At 44.2% G+C, this 15561-nt stretch overlaps 3 protein-coding genes across 3 annotated transcripts in view; 1 reads left to right on the top strand and 2 right to left on the bottom strand.

Moving 5' to 3' along the window:
• The window catches only part of nudt13 (nudix (nucleoside diphosphate linked moiety X)-type motif 13), an 8405-nt gene extending 7446 nt beyond the window's left edge, over positions 1 to 959 (bottom strand). Inside the window, exon 1 of the mRNA XM_063190530.1 lies at positions 645 to 959. The gene's annotated coding sequence lies outside the window, so the exon portion shown is untranslated. The remainder of the gene's footprint in view (positions 1 to 644) is intronic.
• Positions 960 to 1476: 517 nt separating this feature from the next.
• The window catches only part of p4ha1a (prolyl 4-hydroxylase, alpha polypeptide I a), a 32456-nt gene continuing 18371 nt past the window's right edge, over positions 1477 to 15561 (top strand). Inside the window, exons 1-3 of the mRNA XM_063190519.1 lie at positions 1477 to 1574; positions 5120 to 5207; positions 8963 to 9059. Of these exons, the coding sequence (XP_063046589.1) occupies positions 5120 to 5207; positions 8963 to 9059 (185 nt within the window). The 5' untranslated portion in view covers positions 1477 to 1574. The remainder of the gene's footprint in view (positions 1575 to 5119; positions 5208 to 8962; positions 9060 to 15561) is intronic.
• On the bottom strand, positions 10262 to 14657 carry LOC134440471 (RING finger protein 44-like). The gene is made up of 2 exons (XM_063190564.1): positions 14560 to 14657; positions 10262 to 11475 (listed from the first exon to the last, which is right to left on the bottom strand). The coding sequence occupies exon 2, from the start codon at positions 11454 to 11456 to the stop codon at positions 10512 to 10514; it is 945 nt and encodes a 314-aa protein (XP_063046634.1). The 5' UTR covers positions 11457 to 11475; positions 14560 to 14657; the 3' UTR covers positions 10262 to 10511.

The raw sequence follows: 15561 nt of genomic DNA on the forward strand, positions 1-15561 counted from the left end.
AAAAAACATGACCCTTTTTATTTATTTATTGTTACAGGGAATTCATGACAGCCTCGGCTGTCATCCATTCACTTGAAACAATTTAAAAATCATGTTTTTTTTTGCAGTTACAGTCGGCGGAAGGTGTCCATAACACTGAATGACAAAGACGTCTTTGACCCTTTTACATCTGGGGGAAACACTGAGAGACAATACTTAGCTTCTTTCCTTTACTTATTTATTTATTATATTATATATTAATTATTTTTTTAAATATTAGCCCTATGCAGAAACAGTTTTGCAAGGACTGCAGTGATTTTGCAGTAGGGACATTCAAATCAGTGCATAGGCCTACACTGTCTATAACTTCACTAATAATAATGCAATTGTAGTATTGTTGTAATACTGTAATACCACCGACAGGCACACACTATGCACAATCCTTCTGTGTTTCACAGAATTCCCATGCATTTGGCAAATCATCCATTGTATCTCTGCAACAAACAGGTTGTAGTACTAATATGCAGGAAATGGAGGCAATTTCTTTCTGAATGAATGGCAATCAATCAGTATTTCAAGCAGTTATTTGTCCAATGAAAGTGCAATATTCAGTGCAACTTCCCACTTCACAAATGCCAACAATAGTCAAAAATCACCATACCCACCTTGCCTCAAATGATTAACACGACTTGCGTCCTCATACTTCAGTGCGGATCAGTACCGCTCTAACTGGACATGCTGTACTGTGCTGTCACGTTACACAAGACAACTTGTTCTTGACATTGCTGCCGAAAATGGACGACGTTTCATAACTGAAACGGGGCTTGAGGAAATCGGCTAATTATTCATGTCCGTACTCCGTGTTTCTGTACCCCACATAGTTTAACAGTTTTATCCAATTTCAAGTAGTTCTCGTTACAACCAACCACACACACAGTACACGGACAGCACAGCAGCACCACAGCAGCGACCAAACACAACAGTTGTACGTCATCAAATGCTGCCGTACTACAGAGATCTGTGAGCAAGGCAAGTAGTGCCCTCTAGTGGATCATTTGGGGAAATGGTTTGCTTTGTACAACCAGGACTATCACTGAGAAGTGCAAAGATGTATAATCTGGCAATCAAATAGACTACATATAGCCACTACATAGCCTGACCCTGACATCACATCACTCCATCCTATCCTTCATCAATTACACTGTCTTCCTATCCAATCACGAATTCAGTTCAAACCCCCTCTTCTACAAGGCCACATTGCACCCACCTAGCCTACTCATTTGTGCAAGGATAAAATCAAAGTAGGCCTCACCTCCCCTCACAACCAAGTCATGTAGTCACCTAATAATAAAAGGTAGGGGGAAATATGGCCACAAGGTGGCGATATGCAAAATGCACAGAGTGGACTCTGCTATGATTCTGATATGAGGTGGAGAGAGGGAGGGAATCCCAGCATTGACCTGCTTTCGCTGCCTGCCTGCCAGTAGGCTACCTAGTTGAGACGCGAGAAGACCCTGTCAGGGCAGCAAAGCCCGAAATACCCTCCGCCTGCAATCCAGACCGGGATTGAACACTCCGAGTTGGCGTAAACAATTGTAAGTGTAGAACTAACGTGATTAATATGGTTTTGGATGCATTATTTGATCAACAGTGTTGTCAACTGCAACGTTAGTCCACTACTGTTAGTGGTGGAGGAAGTCTAGAAATTTCTTCAGTCACTGGGTGTTTTGACTCAGCCTTTTGACATTTCGCCATTCAGCGACATTGGTTTGGTTGCTTTTCCCTTTCTGGAGACAGCCAGGTGTTTGTTAATACACAGCTTAACCAGTCGTTTCTCATTACGTGCGCACAGTGGGTCTTGTTTCCTTTGCAGCGGGTTCGCGCTGGGTCAGTCGCAGCCACGGGTGACTGACTGTTTTCAAAAACTTCCTCATTGGAACTGCAGAGGCATGAGGGTCATTTCACATCAAAAGTAAAGGGCTGCTGCAACCAACGCAATGCTAATTTTCTCGTTTTGATGTTCTGCAGCTAGTAAGACGATGTCAGCACTAATTTTGCCGACAGGCATTGTGCTCTCTGTCATCTCGGTGTTGTTTTAGTCTTTTGCTTTTGACAGCCGTTTGATCTGAAAATCGTTTTCCTGCTGTGGAATTGTGTGGTGCAACTATGTAACCATTCTGCTTGACATGTATCAATATTCAAGTAGGCCTAACGTTCTATAAGATGTATCAAGTTTCCGCAACAGTGTTTCTTCGTGTTTCGTGTGTCCTTCTGGAAATCAGTTCATTGATGCAAGCTAGCTACCTTCTTGCTGAAGGAATGTAACCGCCGAGAGGTAGGCTATTAGTAGGCTATTAGGAAGGAGTGGACGTGGCAGCAACTCCAAGCAGCCTACCATACACCCCTGATGGTCTGTCACGTAGCTTATTGACAGAAGAGGATGGGTTTTGACATACCATTTTTTATGCACAGAAAGAATGGGCTTACAGTTTCTGGTAACGACTGAGCAGTTTCAATCACCACGATATCTTGGAGGATGGTGATGATGATTCCTTGCTGTGTGACACTGTCATGCATGCTCAGTTGGATGCAGCTTGGTAATAGGCCTATGACAATAGCCAATAATTAGCTACAATTGTCAGATGTTATGTGAACAAATGGACCTGTGTGTTATTTTTGTGTCTGGTCATATAAATTACATTATGGATTATGGTAAATATTATTATTATAATGTTATTACAGAGTTGTTACTGAGTGGTTACATGTTATAACAAACATGGAAAGATAGGCTACATGGCAGTGAGTCTGTTTCAGTCTTCTCCTGCTTGACAATAATACAGAGAACTCTCCTTATGCCACAGCACTCCTCATGGTTGTGTTCAGCAGAAGGTGTGGTGGGGTGGGGCATCGCTAGCTACAGTAGACCAGGTCCGAACATAATCCGGCCTAGATCTGTTGTGCACATAGTCCACCCACAAGGGTGCCCATGACCGGAGGGATGTGGAGCCATGTGAATGTTAAAAAAGGGAAAACAACGGGGAAAAAACACTTTATGCACCTCCCTCCCAATCCGGACATTGGATCTGCAGATTCTGCATCCCTGGTGGCCCATATCTGTGTTGTGTCTTCCATCAGACTGTGGCTGCCCCTTCCAGCTGTGTGTCCTCGCTGGCTGCCCCTTCTAGCTTGGCGGTACCAGCTGAGTTGTTGATGTTGGGCCTGATATCGGCTGCATCGCTGTGCCAGCTCAGGAGAGGAAGTGAGGAAAGCATCTGCCGTTTCAGTTAACGCTCCAGTAAGATTAAAGGTGGGGTTGCAGGTATGACATCACGTTTGGGGAACTCCCCCAGGATTCTACGGTTCTACATAGACTCCTATGAGCCTGCCGAACCCCCAACGTGATGTCATAATAGTACATATTCTTAAAATGGTTAACCTGCAACCCCACCTTTAACTGTGCATATCTCTGAAGATGTAGCAAGCAGTGCTGTTGCCTAAAGGCTTTCGTGTGAATGTTATAACTCATTGATAACAGAAGCTGTAAAGAGATATTACTGAAGAATGTGACACTCTAGTTTTATTGCTACCTATAGTGTATCTGTAGTCCTCCAAATGATGATAAAAGAAGGCTTTTTTTCATTCAACATGATTTATTTAGCCTGAATTCAAACACATGGAGTGTCGGTGTGTTAGCTCACCTATTACACAGTGTGGGAACTCAGGAAATGTTAGAGGTGAAGTAACCATTCGACCTGATGGCCTGATGGTCAGCGATGATAATGCTGTAATCACCATGTGCATTACCACCAGTGTTTCCCATACATCGACCATTCTCTGGTGGAGCACCACAGAATAAAACCAGTGCTCCACAAATGTATCAACAGCGGTGCATACATCCTAATAAGGATACGTATGGATCGCATTTGCACTGGCCCAGTGTTTTTGCCCGTAGCGCTTAAAATGTAGAATACCACACTTTCGAGCTGAGTTTCATTATTTATGATATGTCCGCAAGCAGACGCGTTTCCCACCCTTAAGCCATCACCTGTTTGCCCGTAGCACCACATAACGCAACGTGGTCTATGGGAAACACTGACCACAGTGTTCAAACTGACACGAGTTAATGACAACAGGTGCAACAGCCGCTAAAACTTCAGGTCCCAGGTCCCCATCTGGTCACAGTGAATACACCTAATCACCACTAAAAGTACTGCACTGCATTTAGCGTAACATTTAGCTTTCATATCAAGGTGGAGGGCTGCAAAAGATCTTCCCATGGGCTGCAAAAGCCTGTAGCTCTCAAGTCTGAGACTCGTGCGCAATGCCATTTCTGATTGATTTTGTGTGTCATCCTTAAAAATGTGATTTCCACTAATGGGAATGTGTGCGTGTGTGCATGCATTCGTGAGTGTGTGTGTGTGTGTGTGTGTGTGTGTGTGTGTGTGTGTGTGTGTGTGTGTGTGTGTGTGTGTGTGTGTGTGTGTGTGTGTGTGTGTGTGTGTGTGTGTGTGTGAGCTGTTCTCAGATGCTTTCCCCTAGCTTAAATTACATATCATTCCTTTTTTTTACTTTTATTTTAATGTTTATTTAATTTTTATTTTTATTTTATTTTATTATTATTTTTACCGTATGTTTTATCTTAATGTTTTAAATGTTTTTTGACTCTAATTTATTTTCTTCTTTCTTCCCTGTTTCCTTTCATTTGCATTTGTTAACTTTGTGAAGCACATTCAGTTGCACCTGTGTATGAAATGCGCTATATAAATAAACTTGCCTAGCCTTGCCTTGCCTTGTGTGTGTGTGTTTGTATTTATGGGTGCATCCCAATATGTGACCTTGCCTCCTCCACTTGCGCTTGTCTCCTCGCCCCTCCTCCTGGCCCCTCCTCCGTGGAGAAAACGATAAAGTTTCCCAGCTGTCAGCCTAGCCACAACAACTTTTGAGGGACTGTTTTTCATTCACCATAACAATTGCAAACGAGAAAAAGACTCTACAATTGAGCTTTTGCAAGATATTGAAATATAATGCTGTTGTCAGTGATGTCATCATGACGAGAAGCGAGTGGAGGAGGGAAGTGGAGGAGGCAAGGTCCCATATTAAGATGCACTCTATGTATGTGTGTGTTATTACTGTGTTCTAGATGGACCAGAGGGCCGTGTGTGTGCTGCTCTGTATCAGCGGTTTGCTTCACTGTGCCGCCGCTCACACTGACGTCTTCACCTCCATTGGTGAGTGCCTGCTTTCCTCTCATCTCCTCTCATCTCCTCTCCTCTCCTCTTCTCTCCTAACTTCTCAAGCTATTCTCTCTTTCTCCATTTTATTCCTCTTACATCTCATTCTCTGTTCATTTTATTCCTCTTTCATCCTGTTCTCGCCTAAATGTTCTCTCTCTCTCCTGTCTCCTTCTCCTCTCTCAAATGCTGCCTCTGCTTCTCCTGTCTTTGGTGCCCCTCTTCCTCTTTCATCTTTCTCCATATAAGTTCTCTATTGACCTTTTGCTCCTCCATAGCAAGGCCCCCAGTCAGGCTGACCCTGAGTATACTTACAAAATGAAAGGTCACACTGAAGCACAGACGCGCACGCACGCACGCATGCATGCACGCACACACACACACACACACACACACACACACACACACACACACACACACACGGCTGCTAGATTTCAAGTGTAGGCCTGGACTTTTGTCGAGTGAGTTAGCCATTCATACTTGAAGAACGCAATGACAAAAGGGGACTCTCACATTAAGACTTAAACAAACTGTCTCAGTCATGGGTAAGTGGTTAGGGTTTCAGACTGGTTGCTCAAGGGTTGTCGGTTCGATTTCCAATCCGCCAGGTTGGTGAGTTTAAGGCTTGCCGTTGTGAATGCAATTTTGTTGTGTGCTGCTGTGTCACAATGACGGTGGAGTTTCCCAGGTGAACTTTCACAATTGCCCCCTCTGGCCAGGTCAGTGGCAGCAACTCATCATCCTTCTAGTTGCAGGGGCCATGTTGGGTCAAACGTTTGTCATTCCATCAGCAAGGATGGGAACTGTCCATATGAGAACTGAGGATGGGAACTGTTTTCTTAATGTCCTACTGGCCTACAAAGGCAAAGTGCAGAAGCTACACATTTTGTCAAAATTGAGTTTAGACTGAAAATTGTCTTCATAACATCTCCTTTATCTTATGACAAATTCGTTTTAGAGATAATGCTGTCGGCTAAGTCATTTTTGCAGTGACTACCATATCCAATCTAATACCAGTACTTTGAAGGCCTTTATCTCAATTTCAATGTTGGCGTAGTTACTGTAGTTTGCCTTTGTAGGGAAACCTACTTGACAGTTTCACATGCTTTCACAGGCTAGAGAGCGTATCAGTAGGAAGAACAACTGCTGCCAAGGAAACTTAGGAAAGATACATACTCTATGTCAGGGCTATTCAAATGGCGGCCCTGGGGCCAGATGCGGCCCTTGGACAGCAAGGGTCTGGCCCCCCACAAGCCCTTTCAAATACAGAATCATTTTTTTGGAATTTAGAGATGAAAGTTATCATGCTGAAACAGGACACGGGACGTTAAAATTCAGGAAATTACATCTAAGAAATGCAATATTTTCTGGGGGAAGACCCCCAGACCCTTCACTTCAATTAAGTCTCCCATATTTTTTCATTGACAGTCGGCAACCATAATCAATACGTATAGTTCGGCCCCTTTACTGGGAGGAATTTAAAAAATGGCCCTCGTTGAAATATAATTGAATACCCCTGCTCTACAGTGCCCTCCATTATTATTGGCACCCTGGTTGAGATGTGTTTTTTAGCTTCCAATTATTATTATTTTTCTCTAAATAACATGGGACCTTAATGGAAAAAAAGAGAAAAATCCAACCTTCAATACAAGTGCATTTATTCAGTGGGGAAAAAATCCCACATAAAGAAATAATTATTTGACATCAAATAATGTGTGTCACAATTATTAGCACCCCTGTTGTTAATATTTTGTACAACCCCCTTTTGCCAACAAAACAGCATCTAATCTTCTCCTATAATGTTTCACAAGATGGGAAAAGACAGAAAGAGGGATCTTCAGCCATTCCTCTTTGCAGAATCTCTCTAAATCATCCAGAGACCTGGGTCCTCTCCTCTGTACTCTCCTCTTCAGCTCACCCCACAGGTTCTCAATGGGGTTGAGGTCTGGGGACTGAGATGGCCATGGGAGGAGCTTGATTTTGTGTCTGGTTAACCATTTCTGTGTAGATTTGGCCATATGTTTAGGGTCATTGTCTTGCTGAAAGACCCAGTGACGACCCATCTTCAGCTTTCGGGCAGAGGGCAACAGATTTTGATTTAAAATGTCCTGGTATTTCAAAGCATTCATGATGCCATGCACCCTAAAGGGCCGTACACACACGTCGCTGCTAGTTACTCGCTCAGCGAATGAACTCAATAGAATGTCAATGTGTCCCAGCGAGACTCGCAGGCGAGTACTGTACAAGCGATGCGATGTGGGCGGATTCCGAGTTGAAAATATTTTATCTTCGAGCGAGGCGAGTAAGCGAGTAACCAATTGGAATGCAGAGTTCGGTACTTCTCGCCTGTTCATTGGCAGTTAAAGCCGCGGGAACTTTCAGCGAACGTTCCATGAAAGAGTGGCGAGTAGGCGAGCAAGCGAAAAGCTAGCTTTGTGTGTGTACGCCGCTTAACAAGCTTCCCAGGGCCTTTGGAAGCGAAACAGCCCCACAGCATCACTGACCCACCCCCATACTTCACAGTGGGTATGAGCCTTTTCAGCATGCGCATCTTTCGTGGCACGCCAGACCTACTTAGAGTGTTTGTTGCCAAAAAGCTCAATCTTGGTCTCATCTGACCAAAGCACACGGTCCCAGTTGAAGCCCCAATACCGCTTGGCGAACTCCAGACGTTTGCGTTTATGATTGTGGGTGAGGAAAGGTTTTCTCCGTGCATGCCTCCCAAACAGCTTGTTGGCGTGTAGACAGCGCCTGATGGTTGATTTGGAGACTTTGTGACCCCAGGATGCTACCATTTGTTGTAATTCTGTAACAGTGAGCTTAGGAGATCTTTTGATTTCTCTTACCATCCTCCTCACTGTGCGTGGTGGCAAAATAAACTTGGGTCCTCGTCCAGGCTTGTTTACCACTGTTCCAGTTGTTTTGAACTTCTTAATTATTCCTCTCACAGTAGATATGGGCAGCTGCAGTTGAGTGGCAATCTTCTTATAGCCCCTGCCTGACCTGTGAAGGTCGACGCACATCTGCCTCACTTGTATGCTGTGTTCCTTTGTCTTTCCCATGTTTAAGAGTGGATAAGAGAAATGGCCTCGGTGTCACGTCATATTTATACCCCAGGGAAACAGGAAGTGATGAATTACTAATTAAATGTTTCTATATACTCTGGTAAACTTTGTAAACTACTGTAGAAATGACAGAAATGCTTCAATTATATTTATTTCCTGGGAATTGTTAAGGGTGCCAATAATTGTGGAACAGGTGATTTAATGAAAAAATGTTTTATTTTCCTACAATTCATTTGAGTTGAAGGCTACATTTTCCTAAAATTTTCAGTGAAACAGTATTCTTCTGCAATAAACACTGAATTTATTTTAAGGCTTTTAACACATCTCAACCAGGGGTGCCAATAATTATGGAGGGCACTGTATGTGCTTCATGAGTCCCATAGTGAAGTTGGCACCTGATCTTTCCTCTAGGGAAAATGGGAAAATGGACTGAATAAACATGATCAAACATGAACATCAACATCATGTTTGACACCACAAACACATTTAGTACATGCATGAACACACGCACACACACACACACACACACACACACACACACACACACACACACACACACACACACACACACACACACACGACCATCGACAATTAAGACATCTCCCTGTAGGAATGCTGTATAATATACTGTATAGTAAAATGTCTTATAGATTTTGAGAGCCCTTCTCTTCTGTCTTGTGTCCCCAGGCCAGATGACGGACCTGCTGTTCACAGAGAAGGACCTGGTCACCTCCCTGAAGGACTACATCATAGCAGAGGAGAGCAAACTGCAACAGATCAAACAGTGAGTCATGCACGCACGCGCACACACACACACACACACACACACACACACACACACACACACACACACACACACACACACACACACACACACACACACACACACACACACACACACACACACACACACACACACACCTGACTTTAGATCCCATAGCTACACCTAGCTGAACGACACAGTGTGTGTGTGTGTGTGTGTGTGTGTGTGTGTGTGTGTGTGTGTGTGTGTGTGTGTGTGTGTGTGTGTGTGTGTGTGTGTGTGTGTGTGTGTGTGTGTGTGTGTGTGTGGACAGCTGGCATCGCAGATTGATGCAAAGGCATCCACAACTTGTGTATTTCATAAAGCTGCTGTTACTGTGATCATTACGGTGTTCCACAGCTAAATGAACTGAAAGCGTTGCCGTAAAACCCAGAGTATCAGCTGCCTCAAGATTGAACTCAAGTCATGGTTGTGTTTGTGTTTGTGTGTCAACTGAGTTAAAAAAAAAGTGAACCCTGAACTGAGCCCTGAGGAAGCCGGCCAGTAGACCAAAAGCTTGGCTTATTAAAAAGAACACAAAGAGGATTTAAGTGTGCAGACATTTTCTTTCTATTTTACACAGTTTTTGTTTATGTTTGGCACCTTTTAATCGAGAGTGCGGTGTGATCCGGTTGAATATTTTAAAAAAAGTGAACCACCATTTGCTCATTTGGCTAAAACTTTGCATTATTTGGCCGTTGAATTACATTTTACACTCCTTTTCCTGCTTTGTTTTACTTTCACACACTGCTTTTTGTAAATGAACTTCCAGCCTATACATTCCAATCACAGGGCTGATAGTATTCAGGCTCCATGCCTGATTTCAGGCTTGACAAATTTTGCAAAAATAAAAACATTGATAATAATTAGCCATTAGGTTATTCTTTTCTCAGAAAGTGTTACAGGTTCAGGGTTTTCTTCTACCATCAGGCTTGAATAATGGTCATACACAGGCTATTAAATGTTTGAATAATGTGTCAAAATAGGCCTACGTTACATCACTATGCAGTATCTTGTCGTTGTCGTTAGAGCAGGGGAAAAAGTTCAGGCTCAGGATTTTTTTTCACTATCACCCCTATAATCATCATATAACCTATTTACTATGCCTTTAATTACCGTATTCATATCTCATGAACTCCACCAGGTTTCAGTTTTGTTATTGTATTTTGTAATTTTGTAATGAATGTCAGGTCTTATACAGTGTGAGGTTTATAAAGGTGCTTACAGCTATAAGCTTAGTTGAAATCAACACTGGGAGGCTGAGAAATCCATGAGGACTTTTTTTTTATTGCAGTAGTTTTCACAGGGAAGGGCTAAACAAAGGAGACAGCATAGGGGGAAAGTTGGTCTAAATCCCCCATTTTTGTCCCAGAATGTGGTGTTATGTCCCTGGTCCTGGTCTCAGGTAGTGCCATGTGACTCCTTCTCGCCGTCTTACACTCCTGCCCTGCATACGGGGCAGGTGCGGCTCCTCTCGAGCCACTGCTGGATGCAGCCGGAGTGGAGAAGGTGCTGGCACGGCAACACTGAAATTATATCGCCAAGCCCGTAGTCCTCCAAGCAAATGGGGCAGCGTGTTTGTTCGGTCACGACGGCAGGATCGAACCGCACGAGGGGAAAGCCGCCGTTGTAATCCGTCTCGATGTCGTGGATCATCTGGGAGAGCTGCCGGTTTGTCCCGCCCAGGAAGTTCTCCAGCTGCGCAATGACATTGATGTCATTCTCACCGTACATCAGCATTGTGGCCATCAGAGTGGAGAACGCGGCCACCGCATCGGCAGTACTCTGTGGCAGAGAGGCTAGACGGCCATTCACCAAAGGGTCCTGATGATCAGGTGTGATCGCCTGAGGTGGGGCGTGACCTTGGTATTCACCATGTCGTGGTCCTGCTCCTGGCACCTCCATGGACTCACGCACCTGACGAGATGCCACTGGCTGTGGGGACCTCGGGGAGGTTGGAGCCCTCGGCAGGGCCTGGCCTGGAGTGGAGCTCGTGGATGATGTGGCTCCCGCAAGGGCAACACGTTCCCTGGAAGTCCCCAGCTGTGGGGAGCTCGGGGGAGTTGCAATCCTGGGCAGGTGATTGGCAGCTCCAGGCCTGCAGCTCATGGATGATGCCGCTCCACCACCATCATCAGCGTGGGCAGCAAGTTCAGTGGAAGATCCCGGCTGTGGGGAGCTCGGGGGAGTTGCAGCCCTGGCCAGGGGACGGGCAGCTCCAGGCTTGGATCTCTTGGACGACCTCACTTCCTGGTCATCACGGAGGGTAACAGGTTCCCCAGAGGGTCCTGGCTGTGGGCTGCTCTGCCCAGGGGGGTTCGCTGGCTCAGAGGGTCTGTCGCCGCTCTTCCACTTCCTCTTCCTCCCAGTGTAGCCCATTGGGCAAGGGAGTAGAATGCTAGAAATTTCACAAAATTATTTGGAATATTGAGTCATTGAGCGAATTATCAGTAATCCAGATATAAAACTTCGAATAGCATAATTGCATGTCAATAGGGACAGTAGCCGCAGTTTATTTATTTTAGCTATTTAAAAGATCTGGAACATTTTCCTTGAATAATAATAATAATAATAATAATAATAATAATAATGCATTTTATTTAAAAGTGCCTTTCAAAAAACTCAAGGACACTGTACAGAGAGAGGCAAAATAAAACAAGACAGATAAACAGATTGTAAACAAAAATAAATATATAGAAAATAAATAAAAAATAAAATAAAATAAAACAAAATAGAGCTAAAGAATCATAAAGAATAGGCTAACTGAAATAGATGAGTTTTAAGTCTGGATTGGAACAGGGGTAAAGACTCAATATTGCGGATGTCAGGGGGAAGCGCATTCCACAGCTGAGGAGCAGAGCAACTGAAAGCTCTGTTCCCCATGGTGCTGAGACGGGCAGAAGGGACAGAGAGGAGAATGGAGGAAGAGGAACGGAGGGGGCGGGAGGGAATAGCAATGTGAATAAGATCAGATAAATAAGGAGGGGCAAGATTGTGGATAGCCTTGAAGGTGTGGAGAAGTATTTTAAAGTGAATTCTAAATTTGATAGGGAGCCAGTGGAGATGTTGGAGTGCAGGGGTAATATGGTGACAGAAAGGGGTTTTAGTTATGATGCGGGCGGCTGAGTTCTGGACCAGTTCAAGTCAAGTAGGTTTTATTGTCAATTTCTTTGGAGCTTGTGGAGAGATTTTTGAGGGAGACCAAAGAGGAGAGAATTACAGTAATCAATACGAGAGGTGACAAGACTGTGTACAAGGATGGAGGTAGAATGGGAGGTGAGAGAGGGGCGGAGACGGTTAATGTTGCGTAGGTGGTAATAAGCAGACCGTGTTATGTTGTTAATGTGGGAGAGGAAGGATAGAGAGCCATCAAGCATGACACCCAAACTCTTAACTTGAGGGGAGGGGGAGACAGGAGAGCTATCAATTGAGAAGGAGAAACTATTTGCTTTGGATAAGGTGGATTTGGTGCCTATAAGTAGGACTTCAGTTTTGTTAGAATTCAGTTTCAAAAAATTTGAGGTGAACCAGGATTTGATTTCAGAAAGACAGGTGGTGAGGGAGGGGGGAGGGAGAGTGTCAGAGGGTTTGCCAGATAAATAGAGCTGGGTGTCATCAGCATAGCAATGGAAATTCATTTTGAATTTGCGGAAGATATTACCAAGGGGAAGGAGGTAGGTGATGAAGAGGAGGGGCCCCAGAACAGAACCTTGAGGCACACCAGAGGTGACAGGGGAGGGCTTGGATTTAAAAGACTTCATTTGAATGAATTGAGAACGGCCAGAGAGATAAGAATGGAACCAGTCAAGGGGTGTGTTACTTATGCCAATTGAGGAGAGTCTGTGGAGAAGGATGGAATGAGAGATGGTGTCAAAGGCTGCACTGAGGTCAAGGAGAATGACAATAGAGAGTAGGCCAGAGTCAGCAGCCATGAGCAGGTCATTAGTGATTTTAACTAGGGCTGTTTCTGTGCTATGTCGGGGGCGAAAACCAGACTGGAAGTGCTCATAGAGGGAGTTAAGAGTTAGATGGGAATGGAGTTGAGAAGCTACAATTTTTTCTAGAATTTTGGAGATGAATGGAAGGTTGAAGATTGGGCGGAGGTCGTTGTAGTCAGAGGGATCAGAGCCAGGTTTTTTTAGTATAGGGGTGACAGCAGCAACTTTGAACAGAGAGGGTACAGTACCAGTGGAGAGTGAGGAGTGGATGATGGCAGAAATGAATGGGAGGAGAGAGGGGAGGCAGGATTTGACAAGGGTTGTGGGGAGGGGATCAAGCTGACAGGTGGAGGGCGTGGATTTGGAGATGAGATCAGATATTTCAGAGGAGTCCGGAAGATGAAAACTAGAAAATAACTGGTGAAGGGGGAAGAGATCAGCGGGGGAGGGAAAAGAGGGGTTGCAGATAAGATGTTGGTGGATCTTATGGATTTTTTCATTAAAAAAGTCCAGTAATGAATTGCAAGTCTCAACTGAGTACATATGAGCAGGGAGAGAGTCAGGTGGTTTAAGGATGTTGTTAAGCACAGAGAACAGGGTTTTGGAGTTGCCTTCATTGGCATAGATTAGAGTGGAGTAGTAATCAGACTTAGTTTGAGAGATGCAGTCCTTGTAGAGTGATATATGAGCTTGGTACATTTCTTTGTGAACAGTGAGACCAGTTTTCTTGCACAGGCGCTCAAGTTGTCTGCCTTTGGATTTCATGGTCCGGAGTTGAGGGGTGTACCAGGGGGCAGTTTGAGAAATGGTGACAGACCGAGTTTAAACAGGAGCAAAACAATTTATGGCATTGTGAAGACCATTGTTATACAGAGTGACTAGTTCATCAGGGGAGGAGAGATTATTAGGAATCAGAATGGTTTCAATAGAGGTAGAAAGGGAATCAATGTTAATGTCCTTAATATTACGGAACGAGATAAGGCGAGGGGTCTTGATGATGGAGAGGTGGAGAGTGACACTAAAGGAGACAAGGAAGTGGTCAGATATGTGGAGGTCATCAGCTGAGCAGTTGGAGGGGGAGAGACCAGAGCAACAGATTAAGTCCAATGTATGTCCTTTAGTATGGGTGGGGAAATCAATGAATTGCTGGAAACCAAAACTATCTAGGAAAGAAGAAAAGTCACAAGTAAGGGAGTGATGGGAATTGTCAAAATGGATATTGAAGTCTCCAAGGAGAATTATATTAGGAGAGAGGGTGGAGAGGTGAGTGAGAAGAGAGCCTAATTCGTTTAAAAATTCTTTGTGTGGCTTAGGAGGGCGGCAAAGAGCAGCAATGTTGGTGGGGATGGGTCCTGGCAGTTTGCAGGCAATGCACTCCAGTGAGCTGAAAGAGGGCACAGGCAGGGGCTGGACTTTCAAAGTCTTGCGGTGAATTATCGCGAGACCCCCACCACGACCGGAGCCACGGGGTTGAGAGATGTAAACACAGCCATCCGGAGTACAGTCATATTTATATTGTTGTGATATTAGAAAAAAAAACTTACCTCTATTGGTGGAAGGTTTGAGCTCAGAAGTATAAATTTCAAGATAAAAAGGCTTATTTTTCACCAGAAGACTTGCACAACAGTATGTAGCATACCACAACAAGAGAGTGAAGTTTGAGAAGTGTGCATGTGTGTCTTTAGAATGTTGTCCTCTTATTACTTCATGACATCATTAAGCATCTTGTGTTCTATTTGACCTGTGTCAAGTGGTCACTGGTCATATGCCAATAGAACTACAAGGCCTTGTGATGTCAGCCACCCTGAGTGCTGTACAGAAGCCATTGATGACCATTAAAATAATTAATCATATTGTACATTTCCAACCAATCAATCTGAAAGTGAAATGGGCACACATCCAGAATAACATATATTCAGGTGTTGGACAATTATAGATCCATCCAATCACATTGAAGAAATGATATCCCTGCGTGTGTGTGTGTGTGTGTGTGTGTGTGTGTGTGTGTGTGTGTGTGTGTGTGTGTGTGTGTGTGTGTGTGTGTGTGTGTGTGTGTGTGTGTGTGTGTGTGTGTGTGTGTGTGTGTGTGTGTATCTGTATGTGTTTTGTGTGGACAGCTGGCATCGCAAATGGATGCAAAGGCATCCACAACGTGTGTATTTCATAAAGCTGCTGTTACTGTGATCATTACGGTGTTCCACAGCTAAATGAACTGAAAGCGTTGCCGTAAAACCCAGAGTATCAGCCGCCTCAAGATTGAACTCAAGTCATGGTTGTGTTTGTGTTTGTGTGTCAACTGAGCAGTATGAGTTAGATCATTCAGTGGCATGTGGCATGTGCCAGTGATATGCCGAAGTGGCATCAGTGGCATGCAATTATAAAACACATTTTTCCACTATCAGGTTAGGTTTAGGAATGAGTTTTGGTTTAGGCACAGTTTTACATGTTTATAGGTTGGTGTAGGTTACACACAATTTTCACTGACAGGTTCGGTTTAGGAATGAGTTTGGTTTAGGCACAGTTCGACATCGACATGCGCAAGTGGC

Source organism: Engraulis encrasicolus, chromosome 2 (assembly GCF_034702125.1).
Source record: "Engraulis encrasicolus isolate BLACKSEA-1 chromosome 2, IST_EnEncr_1.0, whole genome shotgun sequence".
Taxonomy (NCBI): domain Eukaryota; kingdom Metazoa; phylum Chordata; class Actinopteri; order Clupeiformes; family Engraulidae; genus Engraulis; species Engraulis encrasicolus.